We start from the raw sequence: 25,967 nt of genomic DNA on the forward strand, positions 1-25,967 counted from the left end.
TTCTATTATAAAATGTTTCCAAGTAGAAAATCCATAATAACTGTGATATAAACTCTGTTAATAATGGATTTATTTACATCTCTATGTCCTGTGAAGCAATGCATTATCTGTAAAGGTGCCTTGTATATCAGTGAAAGTTTGTTGATTCAAAAATTTTTCTTCTCTTGTTCTGTAACAGAACTTTGAAAAGTAATTGCAGAATGTACTTTTCCCAGGATTGGTCAACTCTGAAGAATTATGGCTTTCAAGGTTTCATAGGCTATAGATTTTAAAAGGCTCACCACCACCTAAAACAGTTCTGTGTGCATGACTTTCCATAATGTTTGGTATATTAAGTATATTTTCAACACAATCAGTGTGAAATTCTTCTGTGTTTTCCTTCTCTTAGGTGAATGGTTTGTTACCTAGTGATACTATACTGAGATATATCCGGATTACACTGTAGCAGTGTTGACCCTCAACAAATATAATATGTAAGTCATGGGATTCAAAGATGCTTTAAACCATGAGTAAAAGTCCCAAGCTGGGCTGATGAGATTGAGAATATACCTATACTTTCTTTGTTAATAAATGTCAACTCTATGGAAATGATATGTCACACATTCACAAATTAAACACATTTCTTTTTCTTTCTTTCTTTCTCTTTTTCTTTTTGTGGTCTTGGTATTTAAAATTCAGGACATTAGCACTGTCCCTGAGCTCTTGTGCTTGGAGCTAGTTTTCAGATACTTTGTGCCACATCTCCATTTCTGTTTGTGAATTGCAGATGAGAGTCTCAGGGACTGTTGGCTGTGGCTGGCTTCAACCCTGAGCCTCAGCTGTATCTCCTACAGAGGAGAACTACCAGCGTATGCCAGCACCACCAGGCTTCCTTCTGTTTAAAATACTGCAGTTGAGATGCTGTGATAGGCATGCCTGAGTCCATGTAAACTGGGCTCTGGCAGAAGCTGTTGATCCAGCATGAGCAATTGGTGAGTGGATTTACCTGTCATCTGAAAGTAAAATCATTTTGAAATATGGTACCAAGACAAAGTTGATATTACTGCCCAACCATATCATGTAACTATTATCTGTTTTGAAAATAAATACCAAAGGAAAGAGGTCAAAAGAAACTTTCTCATAGGCTGTTCTAAAGTTAACTATGAGGAGCTAAAAGAGTATCACAGGTCAGGCACTCAAGTCACAATGACTAGTTTGAAGTGAGGAGGAATTCAGATATGAAGTAGCTAAAGGAATCAGGATAAATGTGTCAAAAGCCAGGACTATTTCACCTGAAATACCACCATCATGATGGATAGGAATCTTGCTTCCGCTGTGCAGATCTTTTTCTCCATAAGACAGGCAGGAAAGAAAGCTAGTATTGGTGGAAGCAAGGAGTAAAGGGGAAACAGAATCAAACATTTTGATGATATATCAGCTGGAATTTTTATTATAATGCATGAAGTGGAAAACAGTGAACAAGGATACAAAATTTAAAAGCCATATCAGCTGGAGTTTCTACATAACGAGCAAAAGGGATAAAAGGAGACCTGGAAGCAGAATTTGGGTGATATATCAGATTCAGCTTCTACATAGCAAGGGAAAGAAAATCTAGGAAACAACAAAACCACAGAAAACATTGGTGTAGGTTCACAAAGAAAGAATTCTTCATCAGTCTTGTCTAAAAGCTTTGTTTTTTAGAGATGAACATTTAGTTAGATCCCAAAGTCTCTTTTTTAGGAAAACACAAGAAATACCCTCTTGAATATATATATATATATATATCATATTTATAGTTAGTCTTCAGTGAATTGCAGCTAATTTGTGTGAAAAAGTACATATAGGAAGGGCCAGGTGTATGGCCTAGTGGTAGAGTGCTTGCTTGGCATGCAGGAAGCCCTCGGTTCTATTTCTTGGTAACACATACACAGGAAAAGTTGGAAATGGTGCTGTGTTTCAAGTGATATAGCGCTAGTCTTGAGAAAGCTCAAGGTCAGTGCCCAGGCCCTGAGTTCAGGCTCCAGAATTAGCAAAAATTAAAAAAGTATATATAGGATTGTACATAGTATTTGACTGTGCTTAATTTAATGATTCAAAGCAGATCCCATCTCTATCTAGAGAGGTCAGCTATGATAGGTCAAATAATGAACATAGATAGGCATATGTATGAAGATATACAGAGACTAAATAAGTATGTAGGACCGATTATTTTCTTTGATTTTATTTTGTAGGATGGGGACTTGAACTCTGGGCCTGTGTGCTATTGTCCCTGAGCTCTTCAGCACAAGGCAGGGGCTATACCACTTGAGCCATAGCACTACTTCTGGGTTTCTGGTGGCTAACTGGAGATTCCAGTCTCATTGGAAATTACAGTGGCAAGGCTGGCTTTGAAATATGATCCTCAGATTTCAACCTCCTGAGTAGCTAGGATTTTAGTCACTTGATCCCTGCATTATGGAAACTATTTTGAATGTCACAGCTGTGCAGCTCTATCTATGCCATACTGTCCTTTTAAAGTTGGGTGAATGATTGAGACACCAGTGAGGAGATGGGGTTCTTGATGTTTCAGTGAACAGTAAAGAGAAATCTTAGAAAACTCTGATAGGATAGCTTGTTTATAAGACCCTATTCTGAGAGACTGTACACATTTTATAGACTGCAATGACAAATGATCACAGAAAAAGTAGCTTCCGCAGTAACAATTTACATCACAACACTGGGGGATATAGGGCTCAAATCAAAGGGCCCACAGCTACTTGGCACCTACACAGGGCTGAGGAAAAGGAAGTTCCTTGTAGATCCCTTTTCCCTGTTTTCCTGGTTGTGGACAATTGTCAGGCCCATGATTCCTCCTCTAGATTGCTGCCCTGCTTGGCACATGCCATTCTTATTTTTTCATATATTTTTATTGTACTTAATAGAAGGGTTATATGATATTTGCCAGATAGATGGTGCATCACTTCACATACATTGATAACCTTTCACATGTCTTGGTCCCCATTTCCCTCCCCCCACCCCCACCCCTCATCTAGTTTCCCCCCCTTCCCTATCCAATTTCAAATAACCAAAAAGAAATATATCCGATATATCAGGTAACAAAGTGAGATACTGTAACAATATGAGATAACCAAGGGACAGCAAAAGAGATGAGAGATAACATAGTACCTTAAGAACAACAATCATTCATTATATGGCTTATGTTTCTACATCCTAGAAATCCTTTGATTTAGCGTCCTACTCTATGGCCTTTTGTATCAAGGTTTTTGCCCTATTGCAAATCTCTGCCAGGACAGCCCAAGGTTTCCACTGATTATGACAAATGAGGGAAACCACTGAGCCTAAGTTCCTTTGAGTCTGGCTTACTTTAGTTGATATGATTTTTTTCTAAGTCTTCCCATTTCCGAACAAATGGGCAATGTCATTCTTTCTGACAGCAGCATAGAATTCCATTGTGTACAAATAACACATTCTTTTGGTACAGTGAATACTTTTTCAAAATCTAAATCCAAGATTTATGACTCAATGAATAGTGTGTAGATATCAATAACCTTGGGTAAAGCATTGAAGTCTAGGCATCAAGAATGATTTTAATTGTGAAAATGAACAGTGACTGGGTGTTCCAAAGAAATCATATTCTCAAAGAAATTAGGGAGAGAGTATGTGTGTGTGTGTGTGTGTGTGTGTGTGTGTGTGTGTGTTTATATGTGTGTTTGTGTGCTGGTACTCTGGTATTATGACAACTGCCCCTCTGCTCTTGTGCTTAAGTCTGATATTTTCTTTTCAACTCTTCCTTTCCAGTCCAATATTTTGTTGCCAATATTTTGAATTGGAAATGTCCTTTCAAAGCCATTTCTATCTGATTTCCTTCCATTTATTATCATCAGTCCTCTCAGTAAATGTCATTATTGAGCTGAGCAGTGGTTCACCAATCCATTCCTGGCCATGCTGAGGGCACAACAGGGGTTCATGTGATGAGACTGCGTTGCCAAATGCTAGTCTCATCCCATGCAGCTTCATCTAGTGCAGGCTTCTGAAGTCAAATCTCAGTACTGCAAAGAGGCCTGGTAGGGATAGCAGAGGTGGAGGGGTAGCTCCTGTAGCAGATCCCATGCTTGGCATGGAGAAGTCCATGGTTTCGATACCCAGCATTGTAGATAGAAAATGATAGTTTTCTTTACTTTTTAGACTCAATTTTTGCGTACGTGTTTAATTTCTTCACAGTGTGGACACGTACACCCAGAGGGGAAAGTTGTCCCAGTCCTGGCCGGCCCTGAACATCTGGTGAGTCCCCCGTGTACTTCTCATCACAGTGCTAACCAATATGCAGTGTTGTAACCATAGACAATACCCATGGCAGGCACACAGTGTCAGTACAACCTTGTTTTCAGTTTTGTAAATAAACAGGCCACAATGGAACACACCAATAAACAACTGTTCCTATTCTCTTTGGAAATAAAGTTGCAGGATCTATGCAGATAAATGAGGATGGTCACAGTGAATATATGAAACTCACACTAATTGAATGGAATGGAATCAGATTTCACATACAAAGTAGCTAAAGGAGCCTGAATCAGTTCTTTATACCCCACACTTATGTTACCTTGAAAGACTCAGCATCACATCAGATAGAGGTCCTGCAGATCCTTTTATCAATCAGAGAGGTAGGACAGACAGCCACTAATACTGCAACAAAGTAGGGAACAGAGGAGCTACGGAAGCAGAAATGTAGAGGATATGTCATCTTGATTTCCTACATAGCAAGTGAAATGGAAAATAAGGGAAGCCACAAAGCCACAGTCAACACTGTGTACATTCATAAGGCAAGATCTCTTGGCCAATGTTGCATAAAAACTTTGTTTGGCAGAGGTGAACATTTATTACAATACCAAGCATCATTTTCCAGGAAAATTCAGGAAGTACTCTCTTGCATATACAATATATAGATAGTTTTTGATGAATTATAGATACTTTGGGAAAAAAGTAGGTGTGAGAATTAACATAGTATTTGACTGCGTATAATTTAAAGATAAAGTAGTGATAATAAGGGGAAGGAAATGTATGTCTAGAGAAGTCAGCCATGAGGGTCAGATACTGGAATATAGATAGGTATGTGTATAAAGTTGTACAGAGAGTATGCATCAAGTTTGTGGGCAGTATTTTGAATGTCACAGTAGTGCACTTTTATCTGTGCCATTCCATCCTTTCACGAGTTGGGTGAATGACTAAGATGAGTGAGGAGAATGGAGTTCCTGTTGTTCTAGTGAGCCATAAAGAGAACTCTTAGAAAAATCTATAATCAGATCACCTCCATGAGACTTTATTCCAAGGGATTGTGTATGTTTTCTAGAGCTCAGTGACAAATCACAATGAAGTAGCTTCTGCACTAACAATGTATTTGAGAGCACTGAGGGGATTCAGTTCTCCAAGGGCCCATGAACACTTGGCTCTGACTCAAGGATGAAGAAAATAATTGAAGCACAAAGTCCCATTTTGTTGTGATAGTTTTCTTGCCCATGGATTCATCCTCTAGTTTTCTGACCTACTTGGCACACGCCATTCTTTCTGTACAGTAAATACTAACATTTTTTTGGCCAGTCCTGGCCTTGAGGTCAGGGCCTGAATCCTGTCCTTGGATTTTCTCAAGTCTAGAGCTCTACCACTTGAGCCTCAGCACCATTTCTGGCTTTTTTTTCTATGTGTGTGGTACTGAGGAATTGAAGCCAGATCTTCATGTGCTAGGCTAGCACTCCACCACTAGGCCAAATTCCCATCCCAATGCCAATTTTTAACAAATATGAATCCAGGGTTTATGAGTTGATGTGTATTGTATAGCATCATTTATCTTGGGCGAATCATTAAAGTCTTGGGATCAAGACATGATTTTAATTGCTGAAGTGAAGAGTGACTGGGTGTTCCAAAGAAATCACATACTCAACCAAAGAAATTATGGACTGTGTAACCTATGTGTTTGTATGTGTGTGTGTTTGTGTGTGTGTGTGTGTGATATGTGTGTTTATGTGTATTCATATGATTATGCACTGGTATTATGACATGCCCCTCTGCTCTTGTGCTCTAATATAACGCATTATCACTCAAACTCCACATTTGTAGTCCAATGTTTTGGTGCAGGATTGGAAATAGCCATTCAAAGCCATTTCTACTCTGAGTGCCTTCCACTTGCTATCATCAGATCTTCCACGAAATGTTATTCAGTGGTTCACCAGTCCATTCCCTGCCATTCTAAGAGAAAACAGAGGTTCACATGATGAGGCAGCATTGCCAAAACTCGAATCACTCCTATGCAGCTTCATCTAACCCAAGATTCTGAAGTCAAACCTCAATACTTCAAGGAGGCCTGGCAGGGATAGCAGAGGTGGAGGTGGAGCTCTAATATCAGATCCCATGCTTGGCATGGTTTCAATACCCAGCAATGTAGATATTTTTCTGTACTGTTCTGGCTCAATTTTTGTGTATGTCTTTAATTTCTTCACAGTGTGGAATCTGACACCCAGAGGGGAAATGTATCCCAGTCCTGGCCGGCCCTCAACATATGGTGAGTCCATGTACTTGTCAACTGAGTGATAAACAATGTAAAGTGTTGTAACCGTAGACAATATATATGACAGTCGATCTATATCAGTACATCCTTGTTTTAAGTTTTGACATAAATAAGAATAGAAAAGGTCAAAAGACAATTGTTCCTGTTTTCTTTGAAAGTCAAGTAGTAGGATCTATAAAGGGAAATGAAGATGGTCACAGTTCATGTATAAAACTCACACCAATTGAATGTATTGGAAACAGATTTCACATAAAAAAAACACTAATGGAACCTGAATCACTTCTTCATACTCCACTCCTCTGTTACCTTGAAAGGCATACTATCACATTGGATGGGAGCCTACAGATCTTTCTATCAATCAAGGAAGCTAGAAAGACAGCCAACAGTAGCACCAGCAAGTGGGAACTGAGGGAGTCATGGAAGCAGCAGTGTAGATGGTATATCAGCTTGATTTCCTGCATAGCAAGTGAAATGGAAAATAAGGAAAGACACAAATCCACAATATATGTCCATAAGGAAAGAATTCTTTGTCAATCTTTTATACAAGATTCCTTTATCAGAGGTCAACATTTCTTTGGACCAAGAACCTCATTTCTAGGAAATTCCCCCTTCCAAAAATAGTATATTTTGTGATTGTTTTTGATGAATTGTACCAAATTTGGGTGAAAAATAGTTTTAGGAATTTCCACAGTGTTTTACTGTGTATAATTTAATGATTCAAAGCAGATCACACGTATATCTAGAGAGGTCAGCATAAAATAACAGATACCAGAATATGGATATACATGTGTACAAAGATGTTCAGAGACTGAGCACATAGAATGTGGAGAACTATTGGAGTGTCACGGCAGTGCGATTTTGTCTGTGCCATTCCATCCTTCTGAAAGTTGGGTGAAGGACTCAGACTCCAGGAGAAAGTGAATTCTCCCGGTCCTTGTGAGCAGTGAAGGGAACTCTTAGAAAACTCTGATCAGACCACCTGGGCATGAGACACAGATTGAAGGGTTTGTACACATTTTCTAGGATGGCAGTAACAAAGGATCACAAAGGAAGAACTACTAACAATTTACCTCCCACGACTGGGGATTATAGGTCTGAAAGTGGCTGTGAACATTTGTCTCTTGTTCGAGACAGTAGAAGGGAATGTCTCCACAAAGTCTCCCTTTTGGCTTGGACAATTGTTTGGTCCATCCACTCCTCCTTTAGATTTCTGTCCTATTTGGCAGATGCCATGTTCTTCTGTACAGTTAATGCAACTTTTTCATAAATGTGAATCGAAGGTTTCTGACTCCATGAATAGTGCACAGACGTCATTTATTTGGGTAAAGACTTAAAGTCTTGGCATCAAGACATGATTGTAATTTTTGAAATGGACAGTTGCTGGGTTTTCTCACAAGATCACATTCTTCATCAAGGAAATTACCAATTGTGTGTGTGTGTGTGTGTGTGTGTGTTCCTGTGCAGTTGCTGTGGTATTTGGCCTTGTGCTCCTTTTGTTCTTGTGCCATGGGTGTTGCTTCCATTCTTTTTTTTTTTTTTGCCAGTCCTGAGCTTCGGCTCAGGGCCTGAGCACTGTCCTTGGACTTTCTCAAGGCTAGAGCTCTACCACTTGAGCCTCAGCACCACTTCCGGCTTTTTTCTATGTATGTGGTACCGAGGAATCGAACCCGGGTCTTCATGCATGCTAGGCAAGCACTTTAACCACTAGGCCAAACTCCTGGCCCTGTTGCTTCCATTCTTGATCTGTAGATTCCCTCATCAGCATTTTGCTGCTGAACTGAATTAGCCTTTCAGACACATTCTTTTCCTTAGTGACTTTGTTTTTGTCATCTGTCTTCAGTTCTCTCAGTACATGATCCAGTAGATCACAGAGGTCTGACAGTGGTTCATCTACCCATGCCAGATCATCCTGAGAGCACAGCCAGCAAGGGATGATTGAGTCAGCATAGACAAAAGCAATCTTCTGTCCTCAGAAGCTTCATTCAGCACTGGGCCCAAACTTTAAGCTGCAGTTTCAGAGACAGGGATTGAAGCTATAGAGCAGTTAGATACACAACTCAAATGCATATCTAGCACAAACCATAGTTTAAACCCCCAACCTTTTAGGGAAATGCATTGTTTCTTCTCCCAGTGTCCCACTTAATTGTCTCTATGTTTTGTATTTTGTTATAGTGAGCACCACACATTAGAGGTCCTCATATCTGAACCGAGCGCAAATGTTTGGTGAGTTGATTTGACATCTCAGTGTACAATCGTTTTGGAGTCTGAGGACAATACAGATTATACAGACAGCCTAGGAATATCTTTATGAAGTCATTTTGAATATTGACACAAATAGAGGCTGATTGAGTTGGTCAAAGAACACTGGTGGATTGGCTGCTCTGTAGTCTAGGAAGCAACCAAATTTTTCATAATGTCAGTGCTTGTATGTTGCTTTCTATTAGCCAACGGAGGTGACAGTCCTACTCAGAACTAACCCTGTGGTGAAATGGTGTGTAGAGCCTACTATTAAAGTTCTTATTGAGTGTGGATTGACCCTGCATTCTCCACAATGGTGATACTGAAAAGCCCACCATTATATTGATGGAAGTCCTGCTTCTGGCCTACTGTCCATTGTTCCTAGCTGAGAGTTGAAATCAGTAAAGATATCCCAGATTATTGAAGGAATGGAGGAAGCAGAAAATTAGGGAATTCAGGGTTGAGTTCCTTTGACTTGCATTGAAAGTTACACAAGATGGAATTAGGCATTGTGGTAGATGTACTGAGAAAAATTCTTCCATCTTGGATGAAACCTTTAATTTTCTGAGGTCCATATTTAATATCCCCAAGAGATACAATTCCATTTCTATGGCAAAATGGAATACTGCTTTTCATTTAATAACATGCCTCTCAGTTTTGCACTGCAGTACCAGAGAAAATCACTCGAGGGAACACAAGAGCTGGAGATGTAGATGTAGCTCAAGTGGCAGAACATTTTCCTAGCAGGAGCAAGGCCATGATTTCGATATCCAGCTTGTATAAAACATGTTTGAGTTCCTCTACATGGTCCAACTCAATTATCTGTTTCTAATTTTATTTCATTACTAGTGATGTCATGACGTTTCCAGCCACTGCGGTTTGTGACTCGAACATTGACATTTGGTGAGTTGTCTATCATCTGAAAGTTAAACTGATTTCAATGTAAGTACAATGCCCAATCAATATGGCAGCTTCTCAGAGAGTTCTCATGTAATCCTTGTGTGTATTGAAATAGAGAATGATAGCATAAATGAACACACACTTGATCATGGTCTGCTTTGAAGTGAAACCTAGCAACCAAATCCTTATTTACATATCAGTTCCTGCATGCAACTTTCACAGAGCCAACAGTGGTAAGAATCCCAGTTAGAAACAGTGAGAATGGTCTTAGTGGTTTCTCAATGAAACGAACAACAGATCTTTTTCATTCTCCAGAATTCTGATACCCACTATCAGAACTGATGAGAATCCTTCTTCTTCGGCTACCGTTCCTTGTCCATTTGTGAGAGGCAGTTAAAAAAAACAACCAAATAAATGAAAGGACAGAGGGAGTAGAGCAGACTTAGAATGCAGAAAATTAGAAGTTCTAAAGCATTGAGTTCCTCTGAAGTGAGTTCCAACTAGCATTAAACTGCATAATATCAATAGCATTGTGCTAAGTTTACTAGGAAAGAAAGACTTTAATCATGCATAAAAGTTTTCTTTTACACAAGAAATTAATTTTCCTTTCCAGGGAAAAATGGAAATACCTTTGTTCATTTTGCTAAGTTATGTATTATTTCTACTCATGAATTTATTTGTGTTAGATAAACTGTAGCCAATTTGAATAAAAAACTAAGACTATGAGTTCACATGGCATTTGACTATCGTTTAATCCTCTAGCACGGATGGAAAAGATCCAACAGAAGTTGGGACAGACGAATTGACAAAAAGGTCAGATATCTATATGTAGATAAAGATATATAAATATACATGGTTGTTAAGCAGAGTGTTTCTGGGAATTATGTTCAAAATGTTCTCAGTGCAGCTTTTGTCTGTAATATTACTCCTTTTCCATGGTTGTTGAATAAATGAGAAACGAGTCTCATAAAAGTGTTTTGCTATTTCAGTAAGCAGTGAAGCAAAATTCCTAGACAATCCACACCTTGCTGATATATGAGATCCTACTAGAATTAGATTTGTTCCTTTGGTGTTACAGCAGTGACACACAATTCCATGCATTTGTTCTGACCAAATGAATTTTTTCAAGGTGAAGAAATAAAATGTCATACCAAAGAGACTACAAGTTTGTTTCATTGTGAAAGGGGTAAATAACCTCTTGTACAACTCTTTCCCATATTTTTGCTGGTTATGCCCAGTTCTCTGATGGGTGTGCTCTTTGTCTAGATCCAAAACTTCATTTATGCATAATATTTTCATTGTCCACTTCATGCCACATTTTAAACACTGTGGTTCTAAGGTTGGTGACACTATGAACACTTTATAGACAGCATTTTTTTATTGTAATTAGTAAAAGGGTTACATGATATTTGCCAGATAGAAGGTGCATTAATTCACATACATTGATACCCTTTCAGATTATAGACAGCATTTATACTGGTGAAAGAGATGAATCCATGGCATTATGATTTTATTTTACTTCTTACTGCTCACATGTGAATACAGGGATCATGAAAAAATTCACATTTCAAATAAAAGAGTTTGGAGACAGATTGGGTCCACGAGTATGTGGGATGGGGTACTCTGATACTATGGCTTCTAGTCAGGGCTTCAGGAATAGTCTACTTTCTTGCTTATACCTGAGGCTCTGCTTCTGGAACCACACATACAGTGCAACATTTTACTGGATCCTTGGAGATGGACAATTACAAAAATAAATTTCTACCCTGGATGTTTTCATATTGCTGTCCTCTGATCTTTGCCACCTGTGTAGATATAATTATACATATGAACCAAAAGCATGCACATCCATCGTACATTCTGGTGAAAGCCCAAGTGGAAAGATCACTGATCAAGCAAGCCTAGGCACAAAGATTCACCATACCATGAACAGAGAGTATCACAGATAGTGCTCTGAGTTGAGACCTGAGTACTGGAGATAAGGGATGTTAGGGACAGAAAAGCTAGAGATACAGCTCCATTGGCAGATACTTGTGTGGCATACTCAAGGTCATAATTTCTATACCTAGTAGTGTCAGAAAAAAATGTGTGATTTTTTTCCAACATGGTGCAACCTGATTTTTGTATATGTTTAATATGTCCACAGTGAAGACAACGACTTGACAACGGTTGTTTTTCATTCTAATGAAGACAACAGTAATTGGTGAGTTGATTTTTTTAGTAATATATCATTTTGGAGGATAATGTGTCTTCAGACTACACAGGACTGCCTGTCCATATCTGCAGGTAATCATGATCTGGTTTGAAACTTATTAGAAAATGATAGAGTAGATCAAAATACACTGGCTCATGGGGTGCTATGAAGTCAAGTACTAGCATCTCAAATCCTTAGATCACCACAGTGCCTGTCAGCTAGTCACATGAGCCCAGGCAGCTGGGAATCCCTTTCTGAAACAAAAAAGTAATCCCAGCGGTCTATATGGCCCATAAAGGAAGATTATATCCTTCCTTCTATAGATGCCTGCAACCACAATCAATGGTAGCCCTGCTTCTAGACTTCTGTTCCTTGTCCCTATCTTAGAGGCAGGAAAGTCACCAGGGAATAGAGGACACCTAGAATGCTGATATTTAGATGATATCTAAGTCTTGATTTCCATTGAAATTAGTTGAACTGAAACCAGAAGAGTTTATTCTCCATCAGATCAGGTAGATTTATTGGGTCATAGTATTCTTAACTTTTAGGGAAAAGTCTTACCTTTTGCAAGTAGAAGAGTTTAATTTCTCTAAGACACCTCCAATTGAGTTTCTTAGCATGTATGGATACTGAACATACCTATCCAAGTAGACAAATGTGCAGACTGAGAATTGTGATGTTCATGGAGGTTTCCAGCACTAGAGAACACCATTAACCTAGTTTCTATCTGATCTGAATACAGTGTGTATAGGAGTCTTTCTAACTTTGTTTCTTTGGGTAAAACAGAAACTTATCTGGATAAGAGAGAAACATGTCAGGAAAGCAATGTTTCATTTCCCTGTTGTGTTTAAGACACTGTAAAAACACCCACACAATCTAAAAGAACATTTCATTCAAAATGCTTTGGTATGAGATTTTTGAGATTGGGTGAAGGACAAAAGAATCCTGAAAGAGCAAGAAACAAAGAATTTGGAAAGAGCCAGGAACAGGCTGCAGTTGGCAGGGCGTAGAGGAACCTTCAACAGCAGGTGAAGCTGGTTCTACAAGTACCCACTCATCATCACTGTTGATGGAACCCGCCTCACATTTATACGTGTTTCATGTTTATTCTTAGTTGCAAACAATGAGCATAAAAGTTTTGTTGTATGGATATGGCTTTGTTGTATGGAATTGTCCCAGACCAAATATGTCCCTTCCCAAACTACTCTCTCTTCTTTATATGGAAAGGTTGTTGCCAAGTCTCAAAGTGACTGGATTGATATGGTAATAATGTTCAATCTTGGCACCACATACTCTGAAGATTATCCCAACATGTGAATGGAGGATATAGCAGTATCGTTCAGAGCAAGTAATGACTCCATGGTTATTTTCTCTCCTCTGTCTTCAGTTACTTGGGAAAACTGGAGGTTTTGATTACATGTGATGAAGATCATGGATAGATGACTACCCTGCCTTCTCCTTAGGAAGTTGTGGCCTAGTGTCTTGGTGACTCAATGAGTAATGTGTTCTCTTTACCTTTGGAGATGACCTTGCACCTGTCTTCTTTTCTGACCCAGTGAGCTAGATACACAATTACTTTAGAACGCTTATTGTTAATATTTTATCACCAAGTATATTTCTTTGATAATCTTAAACTGTAATGTTGTGCTGATTTGAAATCAAGTGTGTGAAGAATATCTCAGTTATAGGGAAGAAGCATAGTCCACTGTTTTGTGACTTGCAAAATAATTTGACCCAGAATATGAAGTTTAATTATTCATGTGATATCTGACTATATGTATTTTTTGTCCCTATAGCACATCTGCATTTGAATTTTGTTCAGCACATGATGATGACAGTGTGACTGAAAGGTAAGCTATAATCCAAGCCATATAATAGAGTGCTAGACAAATGTATATGTAGAAGTTTATGTACATATTTTATATGAATGTATGTACAGACACAGGGACACATAAGTATCCACATTCATAAGGCTGGAGCTGAGCCCTTGTATTTGAAGAAATACAAACAGCATGAAAGGAGCGGTGACATGTGTGATGCAGTGCAATTCAGAAAGTGAAAGATTCTGTGTTGGATCACCAGTGCTGCTAGGAAAATGAAAGAAATATGCATCAGGAAGGGTCTGCCTGTCACACTGACTGTGTGGTATGTGGAAATTGGAGGTGATCCTATGTAGAAGCCAGCATGGAAAACAAGTTATTGAGACCCTTATCTCAAGCAATGAGCCTGTCCTAGGAGCTCACAGCTGTATTCCCTTCTCCCAGGAGCACAGATAACCAGGTGATGATCTGAGGCCACTTCCAGACCTAGACAGAAGGAAGACCTTCCTGGAAAGACATCTACAGCACCAAATGACTTAGGCCATTACTCAGGTGGTCGAGTGTTTGCCTAGCAGGCAAACAGAATGCCCTGTCATCACACTCCAGTGTGACAAAAAGGGGAAGCATTCAGTAACTTTCCAACAAGCTCCTACTGGGCTCTGTAAAACATTAGGTGTGACTCCTTCTGTGCTAATACACCACTGACTCTGTACCCACCTCCAAAACTCCCCACCCTGTGACTACAATTCTACTTCACACTTCTTGAGTATCATGTTGAGCTGTCACCTTAAAGTTAATATGTTTTTCAATATCATCACTTTGTTTTCATTTGCTTCAAGACACTTTACATTTCTTTCTTGGTTTATCAGTCCCCCGATCATTCAAGTGTCTATCAATTAACTTTCATGCGTTGTTTTTTCCTCTCTCTTTTTGTATCTCTATTGCTTTGTAAAAATAAGATACATTGGTATATCCAATTTTTGTTTCAGTTTCTTCTAACCTGGTTATTAGCTTAACATGTGATTTTCTGGTAGAATGTATATTCTTCAGTTAGAAAATGAAATGTTTTGAAGTGTCTTCTAGACAAATTTGAAATGTGGAAAACTTTGATGTTTTGTGATTGACATTTTTGTCTGAATGATCCTTCCTTTCTAGCAATGGATATGAATGCATGTAATATACTCTTCAAGTATATGTCTCCTTGTAGGTCTCATGATGTTGTTTTTATAGAAAAGCATTTTCCTGCACTATATACCTCTATCTTTACAATAACTATTCCTGGTTGTTTATTTGATGTATTTGCCATAATTTCCTGCTCTTCTTGACATCTTTTTCCAGTGATTGCTGTAGTCTGGGTTTTTTTTTACATATCAAGAACTGCTTGTTATTACTTTCATTTGATTTTTTCTAGACATACAATCTTCCTTTCCATCCTCACTCTTAAAAATGGGTATTCAGCAGCCAGCATATCATTGGGGCAGGGGTTTTCAAACTTACTCTACCATTGGCACTTTCATTGGATACAATAATGCATATTCCCCTAAGTTTCTGATTGATCAGAAGAGACATATTGCTCCCATTCTCATTTATTTCTGTCATATATCCTTGTTTCATTGCTTCTTTGTTATTTGGTGGCTGCCAACCCAGAGAAGGATTGATTCTCTTCTTCTTTGTGTATTAGCCTAAAATTGTACCCTGTATGACTGGCAGTAAGTTGACTTAGTGAGTGTCAGTAAAGATATGATTAAAATACTTGATTATCATCAAAGTACATATTTATTTCAGCTTGAAATAAATGCTTTTGTGGGGTCTGTGGTAATATTAACAAACTATTGTTAAGTGAAGGATAGTTATACAATAGTAAATGTTAATAGATCATTTTTATTATAATCAAAATGATGACCTAGTTTCATCTATCTTCTGATTTTATCTATCATTATGTATGGTATCCTATGAGGTAGCAATTTGCTATGAGTAGTGAAAATTGATCATTTGTATAAAGTAGATTGTTCTTTGACTGAACATGTATGCTAAAGTTATGTGTCATGCCTGCCTATATATTCCAATACACTTCTATCCTGAAAATTGGCTGTAGGACATAATGTGTGATCTAGGATGGGAATGTGAGTTAATATCCTTGAAGGCTCTCAATGATCTGATGATATTTACATATATACATATCTACGCGTACTCCTAAGGTCAGAATGAAGGCAAGAAATGTGTGTATACACACACAGATGTCAACATGTTAAACAAGAAGTAGCAGAGCAATATGGTATAGGCATGAGATCCCAGCTGTGAGACATAGGTAGGAATACTATAGTCTGCTGTCAAACCTAAGCAGTGAAGGAAACTCTGTGGGAAATGTATGAGTGGTAAGAGATTTTGCCCCAAAATGAAGAACTGTCATCTGATACTACAGCTGAACTTCCTGAAAGAAACAAAAATGAAGGTTAGGGTGTAAATATACATACACTCTCACCTATGTGTATCTATGCATATTTACATGTTGGTAAGTCCAGACACACTTGAATGGATAGTTACAGAAAAGAAAGTGATAGAGATTAGAGAATTTAATTTTAAGTATTGATGACACTGCAGAGCCTTTGATATTTTTCTAAGATCCTTGGGCTCTAGTATCAGTAGAGACCTTTCTAAAATTTTAGGTATTTCCAAGAAGAAATACCATGAATTCTTCTTGTTCCTAGTCTATTGTAGTGGCCAAAACCAATTCAGTGTTATCCTGTAAGACTCAGCAGGTTAAGAAATTTCTCTCTGGTGACTCCATTTTGTCTAGCTAGAGGATAAAGCAAGTTACAGGGGTTCTGTCTTGTCTGTCTGACTGACTGTCTCTGTTTCTCTCTCTCTGTCTATTGTCTGTGTCTCTGTGTGTCTCTCCCTGTCTCTCTCTATGTCTCAATGACTGAGAAAAGGTTGGTCATTAGGGGTTTTTAAATTTGATGTGTATTTTCCAGAAATGCCTTACTGTTAAGGTGTGTTTTCAGCCCCAAACAAAAATTTGCCTAATTATGTGCTGGATGTCTATCTCAAGAGATGATGCTGAAAAGACCAGAGAATCTTTTCATGCCCATGATCATCCCTGATATGTCTCATTTCATTGCTGTGGGAAGGAGGCTGGCTAAAATAGAATGACTTGCCTAGGATTTCACATGTTCTGGGGAAAACAGACAGCTGAAGACAGCTCCCTCATACCATTTGTGATATTTTTAGTGGATGAGAAGTCTTTTACCATCAAGTGATGGTTGGAATTTTATGTGAAAGGTAATACCCAAAGCATGTCTGTGTGTTTGTTTGCACATATATTCTGTAGATTAAGGTGAATAACTCATGAACTACAAATCCTTTTATGAATCAGAGAGGCTGGACAGACAGAGGACAGTAGTGCTAGCAAGGAGGGGAGAGAGGAAGCAGAAATGTAGATGGTTGATCAGCTCCATTTTCTTCATAGCAAGGGATATGGAACATAAGGAAACCCACAAAATCACTGCAAAAAGTGGTTTAGGGTCATGTGAAAAAAACTCCTTTTACACCTTGCGTAAATCTTTGTTTATCACATTTCATTGGAGAGAGAGGCCTCATTTCTAGCAAAACACAGGAAATAACCCCTAGCATATAAAGAGTATTTAGAGTTAGTATTCAGCTAGTTATAGCTGTTTGGAGAGAAAAAGTAGTTTTGGGAATTTCCAGAGTATTTGACGGCGCATAACTTAATGGTTCATGTTGGTAATGAAGAGCAGAACACTCAGAGATCTACAGAGGACAACCATAAGAGGTCAGACACCCAAATACAGTCAGACTTGTGTAGAAAGCTGTACCGAGATGAAGGAACATGTTAGTGGGAACCATTTGGAAGGTCAGGGAAGTGCAATTTTGTCTGTGCCATTCCATCATTTTGCAAATTGGGCGAAGGACTGAGACTCCAGTAAGGAGAGGGAGTTCTCACTGTCCTAGTGAGCAGTGAAGAGTTCTCTGCTTCTGGCCTGCCACCCATTGGTCCAAGGTGAGAGTAAGTCAGTAAAGACATCCAGGATTACTGAAAGTAAGGAGGGAATAGAAGGAACAGGGGAAGCAGAGTATTAGCTATGACCTCAGGTTGAGTTCCCTTGAACAACATCGTATTGAAAGTCATACAAGATAGCATTAGGTCCCGTGTTAGGCTACTGGGAAAAATTCTTCTACCTTGGATTAAATCGGTCCATATTTAATTTCCTGAAGAGATTCAACTGCATTTCTGTGGTAAAATGAAAATACTGCTTTTCATTTGGTTCTGGTCTCTTAGTTCACACCAGAGTACTCGAGCAAATTGCTAGATGGAACAAAAGAGCTGGAGATGGAGCTGCAGCTCAGTGGCAAACATGATCCTAGCATGAACACAGACATGGTTTAAGTTCCCAGCCTCGTAGAAAAGTTTGATTTCTGCAGTATGTTCCAAATGAGTTTTCTGTGTCTTATTTTATTTTATTGTTTAGAGATGACACAACGTTAACTGCAATTGCAGTTTGTGACTCAAGAATTAACATTTGGTAAGTTGTGTTATCTGTCATCTGAGTGTAAATTCATTTGTAGTGTGAGTTTAGTGTACAATCTATGTGACAGCTTATCAGTATCCTCATGTAATAGTTATTTTTGTACTGAAACTAAGTAGAAATTGATAAAGTCAATTAGTACATACTTGGTCATGGTCTGCCATGAAGTGAAATTAGCAATCATATCCTTATTTACCTATTATCAGTGCCTACGTGCAACTTACACTGAGCTAATGGAGGTACGAATCCCAGTCAGGAACAATTAGGTTGTCTCAGTGGTTCTGAGGTGAAAGAGTTGTTGGGCCTCTTTCCTTCTCCAGAAATCTGTTTCTTAGACAGGCCCACTGTCAGTTCTGATGAGAGTCCAATTTCTAAGCTGTTGTTTCTTGTATTTTGTTGATAAGCAGTTAAGAAAAGAGCCAAGTTAGTGAAAATAAGAAGGGAGTAGAGCAGACTTAGACAGCTGAAAATCAGATTGCATAAAGGATTGAGTTTCTCTGTAGTGAGTTGCATGTACAGTTAAACTACATGATACCAATAAATATTTTGTTAATTTTAAGAAAGAAAATGTCTTTACTTGTGCATAGAAACTTTCTTTTGAAGAGATAACAGTGTAAATTCCCAAAGAAATTAATTTCCTTTCTAGGGAAATGTGGAGACAGATTTCTGATGTTCAGGGAGAGTTTTCCAGCACTAGAAAATGACATCAACTAAGTTTCTACCTCATCTCGATATTGTATCCCTGGGAATATTTCTAATTTTATTTGGACAAAACAGAAATATATTAAGATATGTTTTATGTCCCCATTGTGATTGAGATCCTGCAAAAACACCAGCACAATCTAAAGGGCATTTCACAATCCTTGGACACACACAACCAAATCCCCACTGTTGACTACACTTCTGTCTTACACATCTGGAATATCAACTTGAGCTACCACATACAAATTAGTGTGTTTTGCAATAGAATCATTTATTTTTCTATTTGCTTGAAGTAATTTTTACTTTCTTTCTTGGTTTATCAGGCCTCTGATTGATCAAGTGCTTATCAATTTACTTTCATGACTTTTTATAATCCCTAAAGTCTTTGGGATATTTGTAGCTCTGTCTTTATAAAAATAAAAGATACATAGAGCCTATAATCCTAGCTACTGAAGAGTCTGAGAACTGTGGATCGTGGATCAGAGACAGCCCTGGCACTAAAGACCTAGAGATTCCTACCTCCCATTTACTACCAGAAAAAAACAGAAGCGGTGCTGGGGCTCAAGAAGTAGAGTGGTAGCTCTGAGCTGAAGAGCTCAGGGACAATGCCCAGGCTCAGAGTTCAAGCCCCTTGAATATCAACCAAGTGATACAATCCTTTCTGGACGAAGCAGTGGAGACCTAATTAGTAATATCGGTGGGAAACTCTGGAATTCTTATCCAGTTAACTTCCTGAAAGCCAGAAGTATGGCTCAAGTGGTAGAGTACCTTCTTCACAGAGAAAGCTAAGGGAGAGCACCCAGGCCATAAGAGGAAGCCCAATAGTACCTGCACATAAACACAGTAAGAAAGAGAAAGAAGGAAGTCCACCTCCCTAGCAGAGACAGTCACAGGCCTGATGTGAATGGATGGAAAGAGATATTCCAATATGGCACCCAAAAGGAAGCAAATGTAAATGTACTCCTAGCTGGCAAAGAAAACTTGAAAGTATTACAACATGAAAGTCATTTCATTTTGCTAAAGACACTGCAATGATTAACAACAAAAAGGCAACTAATCCTCAATGCACCCAATTTGACACAACAGACATCGCTGAACATAAATGAGTAGATGGATCCCAACCATGTTGGATCCTTTCCAAAGAATCCGCAAGAATCCAGATTCAACTGAAGGCCAAGAGCCAAAGGCAGCACATATCTGCAGAATATTCCACACAACAGTCCCAGAATAAGTATCATCCCAGCAACCCCCAAGCTTTCTCCAAAGGAAATAATATTTAGAGCCTAGAGGCAGCATTATTCTTTTTTCTTTTCCCTTCCTCTAATATTCCTCTACAGTAATTATTCAAAGAGGTTTCTTGGCAGAGTATAAAGTAAGTCTTAACAATTACATATAAGAAAAGACAGGCCGGGAGTTTGGCCTAGTGGTTAAAGTGCTTGCCTAGCATGCATGAAGACCCGGGTTCGATTCCTCGGTACCACATACATAGAAAAAAGCCAGAAGTGGTGCTGAGGCTCAAGTGGTAGAGCTCTAGCCTTGAGAAAGTCCAAGGACAGTGCTCAGGCCCTGAGCTCAAGCCCAGGACTGGCAAAAAAAACAAAAAAGTAAAATGGGCTGGGAGTTTGGCCTAGTGGTAGAGTGCTTGCCTAGCATGCACGAAGACCCGGGTTCGATTCCTTGGTACCACATACATAGACAAAAACCGGAAATGGTGCTGAGGCTCAAGTGGTAGAAAGTCCAAGTACAGTGCTCAGGCCCTGAGCTCAAGCCCAGGACTGGCAAAAAAAAAAAAAAGAAAAGACAATGTTACTGTTTGCTATCATACTATGATGGAATTCAATTGGAAATAGACAAAAGATAAAAGACAGAAAATATTGAAATACATAGAAATGGAACAAAATGCTTTGAATGGTTAATTGATTATTGAAGAAAGAAAGGATAGATATGTATTCAAGTCTATAAAAACCATTAGAGAGTCTGACTATGACATTTGGTTTCATCCTATAGGGACACCTCATCCTATACCACAACCAAACTTGACGAAACAAACAACAATGAAGGGTAAAGTCTAAATATATATATATAGATAGATAGATAGATAGATAGATAGATAGATAGATAGATAGATACTCTCATCTATGTGCATCTATGTATAATAAAATGTATGAAGTACAGTCATACATAAAAGGATAGTCACTGAAAAGAAAATGATTAGGATTATTGAACTTTATTTTAGGTATTGATGACACTGCAGGGCCTTTGATATTTTTCTAAGATTTTTGGGCTGTAATATCAGTAGATAACTTTCTAAAATCTTAGGTGTTTCCAAGAAGAAATGTCAAGAGTTATTGTTCCTAATCTATTGTGGTGCTCAAAGGCAATTTAGTGTTTTGTTGTAAGGCTCAGCAATTTAAAAACTTCTCTCTGATAAATAGAGGATAAAACAAGTTACAGTTGCGAGCTCTCTCTATCTCTCTGTCTCCTTCTCTCTCTCTCTCTTTCTCTCTGTCTCTCTGTCTCTCTCTGTCTCTGTCTCTCTCTCTCTCTCTGTATCTCTCCTTGTCTCTTTGTCTCCATGAATGAGAAAAGGCTGATTATTAGGGGATTTTTAATTTGATGTGTATTTTCCTAAAATGCCTTACTGCTAACGTGCGTTTTCTGCCCCAACAAAAATTTGCCTAATTATGTGCTGGATGTCTATCTCAAGAGATGATGATGATGATAAAAAGACCAGCGAATCTGTTCATGCCCATGTTCATCCCTGATGTGTCTTATTTCATTGCTGTGGGAAGGAGACTGTCTAATATAGAATGACTTGCCTAGGATTTCAGTTGTTCATGGGAGAAGTGGCAGCTGAAGAAACCTCCTCATATCATTTGTGATTTATTTAGTGAATGAGAAGTTTTTTATCATCAAGTTAGGGTTGAAATATTATGTGAAAATCAAATATTACTAAACAGCCAAAGCATGTCTGTGTTTTTGTTTCCACATATATTCTGTAGGTTAAGGTGAATAAGTCATGAACTAGAAATCCTTTTATGAAGTAGAGAGGCTGGAGAGACAGAGGACAGTAGTGGCAGCAAGGAGGGGAGAGAGGAAGCAGAAATGTAGATGGTTGATCAGCTCAATTTCCTTCATAGCAAGGGAAACGGAACATCAGGAAACCCACGAAAACAGTGTAAACAGTGCTTTAGGGTCATAGGAAAAGAACTCCTTGTGAATCTTGCATAAGTTTTTATTTAGCACAGGTAATCATTTCATTGGAGAGAGAGGCCTCATTTCTAGGAAAGCACAGGAAATACCCCCTTCCATATATAGTATATGTAGAGTTTGTTTTCCGGGTATTATAGCAATTTGGGAATAAAAAGTCTCTTTAGAAACTTCCATAGTATTTGACTGTGCATAATTTAATGGTTCATGTTGATAATGAGGAGCAGAACATACGTAGATTGACAGAGGACAGCCATATGTGGTCAGATACCCAAGTATAGACAGAGTAGTGTACAAAGCTGTACAGAGAACAAGAACCGTATTTGTGGGGACAATTTAGAAGGTCAGGGAAGTGTAATTTTGTCTGTGCCATTCTGTCTTTTTTGCAAATTGAGTGAAGGATTGAGACTCCAGTATGGAGAGGGAGTTCTCCTTGTCCTGCTGAGCAGTGAAGAGTTCTCTGCTTCTGGCCTGCCACCCATTGGTCCAATCTGAGAGTAAGTCAGTAAAGACATCTAGGATTACTGAAAGTAATGAGGGAATAGAAGGAACAGAGGAAGCAGAGTATTAGCTATGACCTCGGGTTGAGTTCCCTTGAAGAGTATTTTATTGAAATTCATACAAGATGTCAAGAGGTACTGTGGTAGGGGTACTGGGAAAAATTCTTCTACCTTGCATGAAACTGTTCCATATTTAATTTCCTGAACAGATTCAACTGTATTTCTGGGTAAAATGAAAATACTGCTTTTCATTTGGTTCTGGTCTCTTAGTTCACACCGGAGTACCAGAGCAAAGAGCTAGAGGGAACAGAAGAGCTGGAGATGGAGCTGGAGCTCAAATAGCAAACATGATCCTACATGAACACAGTCATGGTTTTAGTATCCAGCCTTGTAGAAAAGTTTGATTTCCTCTCTATGTTCCAAATCAATTGTTTGTGTCTTACTTTATTTTTTAGAGATGAAACAACGTTAACTGCAATTGCAGTTTGTGACCCAACCATTAACATTTGGTAAGTTGTATTATCTCTCATCTGAGTGTAAATTCATTTGTAGTGTGAATTTATTACACAATCTATATGACAGCTTCTTAGTGTCCTCCTGTTATCATTTTGTTTGTATTGAAAGTAAAAGAAAATGATAGAGTCAGTTAGCACATACTTGGTCATGGTCTGCTATGAAGCGAAAAGTAGCAAGCATATCTTTATTTACCTATTATCAGGGCCTTCATGCCACTTGCACTGAGCCAATGGAGGTAAAAATCCCAATCAGGAGCAATGAGGTAGTCTCAGTGTTTCTGAGGTGAAAAGAGCCGGTGGGCCTCTTTCATACTTGGGAAATGTGATATTTGGACTCTCAGTTCGGATGACAGTCCAGCTTTTGGACTCTATTTTGGTGAGAAGTAGTTAAGAAAACAACAAGTTAATGTAAGTATGGAGGGAGTAGAGCAGACTTGGAAAGTTGAAAATCAGATTGCATAAAGGATTGAGTTCCTCTGTAGTGAGTTGTATGTACAATGAAAATACATGATACCAATAAACATTGTGTTAGGTTTACTAAGAAAGGAAATTTCTTTACTTGTGCACTACAGCTTTCTTTTGAAGAGATAAAAATGTAAGTTTCCACAGAAATTAATTTCCTTTCTGGGTAATAGTAGAATTCCTCTGTTTATTTAGCTAAGTATGGAAAAATTTAAATTCTACAAATTCACGAGTGTTTGGGTAACTTGCTACCTTGAGTAAGACTATGAATGTGCATGGTATTTGACTGTATATAATTTAATTCTCTAGCCTGGATAAAAATGATTCAACAGAATTTGGGACAGAAGAATTCAAGCAAAGGTCAGATATCTATCAATAGAAAAACATACATAAATATATATGTTATGAAACAGACTGATCATTTCTGGGTAGTTTCCAAATACTTTCAGTGTACCTTCTGTCTGTCATATTACTCCTTTTCATTTTGATGAGTAAATGAGAAAGGAGGTGCACACAGTGTTTTGCTATTTTAGGGAGCAGTACAGGAAAACCCCCCAAACCCTGCACATTGCCAGTGTATGAGAACCTACTACAATTGGTTATGTTCCTTTTTTCTGACGGCAATGACATACAATTCTATGTATTTATTTCCTGCCATAACAATTTCTTCACAGGTGAAGAAATACAAGTGTCAGTTCAAAGTGGCTATACAACTTTGTTTGATCTTTTCCGTAGTTTTTTGGCTATGTCTGATTCTTTGATGGGTATTCCCTTTCCCTAGGTCTGGACCTTCATTTTTACATATACCTTTCATTGTGCACTTAATGCCAACTTTTAAAAACTGTGGTTCTAAGTTTTATGTAACTATAAACACTGTCTCTGTACCATTTATATTGGATAATCAGATGACTCGGTGACATTATGACAAGGTCCTTACTACTGACATCTGTGAATACATGGTTCATGAATAAATGTACATTTTCAATGAAAGAGCTACGAGACAGAGAGTTAGAGAGAGAGAGAGTCCATACGTGTGTGGCTGAAGGATGGTACTCTGATATCCCTTCAAGTCAGGGCTCCAGGAATGTTTTCCTTTCTTACTTATCACTGAGGCTCTGCTTCTTGATACACACGTGCAGCACACCATTTTGCTGATTCATTGGAGATGGCCTACCACAGAAAGGAATTTCTACCCTGGATGGCTTCATCTTGCCATCCTCTGGTGGTCTTCCCCCCACATCCACCACACCCCTGGAAAACAGAATCACATCTGTGAACAAAAGGCTTGCACATCCCTCTCGAGTTCTGGTGAAAGACTAAGTGAAAGTGTCATTAAACAGGCAAGCCTAGGCATGAAGGCTCACCAGGCCATGACTAAAGGTGTAGCAAGGACAGGGCTCTGAGTTGAGACTTCAGTACTGGATGAAGGTTTGGCAGAGACAGAAGAGCTAGAGACATAGTACATTTGACAGACGACCTGTGTAGCACACACAAGGCCATAGTTTTCTAACCGAGAAGTGTCAGAAAAATGCATCACTTCTTCCTACATTGCCCCACTTAATTTCTGTATGTTTCAATATATCCACAGGGAGGACAGCAGCTTAACCAAAGTTGTTGTTCATTCAGATGAAGACATCAAGAGGTGGTGAGTTGACTAATTTTAAATTTTATTTTATTTTTGATTGTTGGGGTAATACATAGAGGGGTTACAGTTACATCTGCCAGATAGTAGATGCATTACTTCTCACACAATGATACTCCTTCTCATGTTATTGTGCCCATGGGCCTTCCCCCTCCCAATCATCTTGTTTTTTTCTACTTCCTTTTTCTATTTCAAACAAGGAAATAAACGTATATACTGTATGCCAGGTTACAAAGCCAGATACAGTAACAATATGAGATTAAGCATAAGGGGAAAAAAAGAGAAGAGAAATAACATAGTACATTAAGAACAGCAATCACACAAGATAAAGCTCTTGTTTCCATATCCTAGAGTTCCTTTCATTTAGTGTGAGTTGAGTTTTTGATCATCTAAATGATAAACCATTTTGGACAATGATGAATTTTCACAGTACACAGGACTACCTATCCATATCGCACGGAATCATGATATGTTTTGAAACTAAGGAGAAATGATAGAGCAGATCATAAGACAGTGGCTCACGGAGTGCTGTGAAGTCAAGAACTAGCACCCAGAATCCAGAGATTATCACAGAGCCTATGAGCTACTCACCAGAAGCCCAGGGACCTGGCAATCCCTTTCTGAAACCTAAAGGTAGTCCCAGGTGTCTGAAGGGCACAAGAGGAAGAAGCACATTCACACTGAATGGGAGTCCTGCTT

General features: G+C 38.6%; 1 protein-coding gene across 1 annotated transcript in view; it reads left to right on the forward strand.

Annotated features, from left to right (window-relative positions):
- The first annotated feature begins 830 nt into the window (after window positions 1–830).
- The window catches only part of LOC150064932 (phosphatidylinositol 3,4,5-trisphosphate 3-phosphatase TPTE2-like), a 93,806-nt gene continuing 68,669 nt past the window's right edge, over window positions 831–25,967 (forward strand). The window contains exons 1-12 of the mRNA XM_090329285.1: window positions 831–971; window positions 4,201–4,260; window positions 6,473–6,532; window positions 8,711–8,761; window positions 9,626–9,679; window positions 10,439–10,489; window positions 11,823–11,879; window positions 13,667–13,720; window positions 20,947–21,000; window positions 23,105–23,158; window positions 23,936–23,986; window positions 25,215–25,271. Of these exons, the coding sequence (XP_090185411.1) occupies window positions 961–971; window positions 4,201–4,260; window positions 6,473–6,532; window positions 8,711–8,761; window positions 9,626–9,679; window positions 10,439–10,489; window positions 11,823–11,879; window positions 13,667–13,720; window positions 20,947–21,000; window positions 23,105–23,158; window positions 23,936–23,986; window positions 25,215–25,271 (614 nt within the window). The 5' untranslated portion in view covers window positions 831–960. The remainder of the gene's footprint in view (window positions 972–4,200; window positions 4,261–6,472; window positions 6,533–8,710; window positions 8,762–9,625; window positions 9,680–10,438; window positions 10,490–11,822; window positions 11,880–13,666; window positions 13,721–20,946; window positions 21,001–23,104; window positions 23,159–23,935; window positions 23,987–25,214; window positions 25,272–25,967) is intronic.

The sequence above is a fragment of the Megascapheus bottae genome, chromosome 3, assembly GCF_031878675.1.
Source record: "Megascapheus bottae isolate mThoBot1 chromosome 3, mThoBot2.hap1, whole genome shotgun sequence".
In the NCBI taxonomy this organism is placed as follows: domain Eukaryota; kingdom Metazoa; phylum Chordata; class Mammalia; order Rodentia; family Geomyidae; genus Megascapheus; species Megascapheus bottae.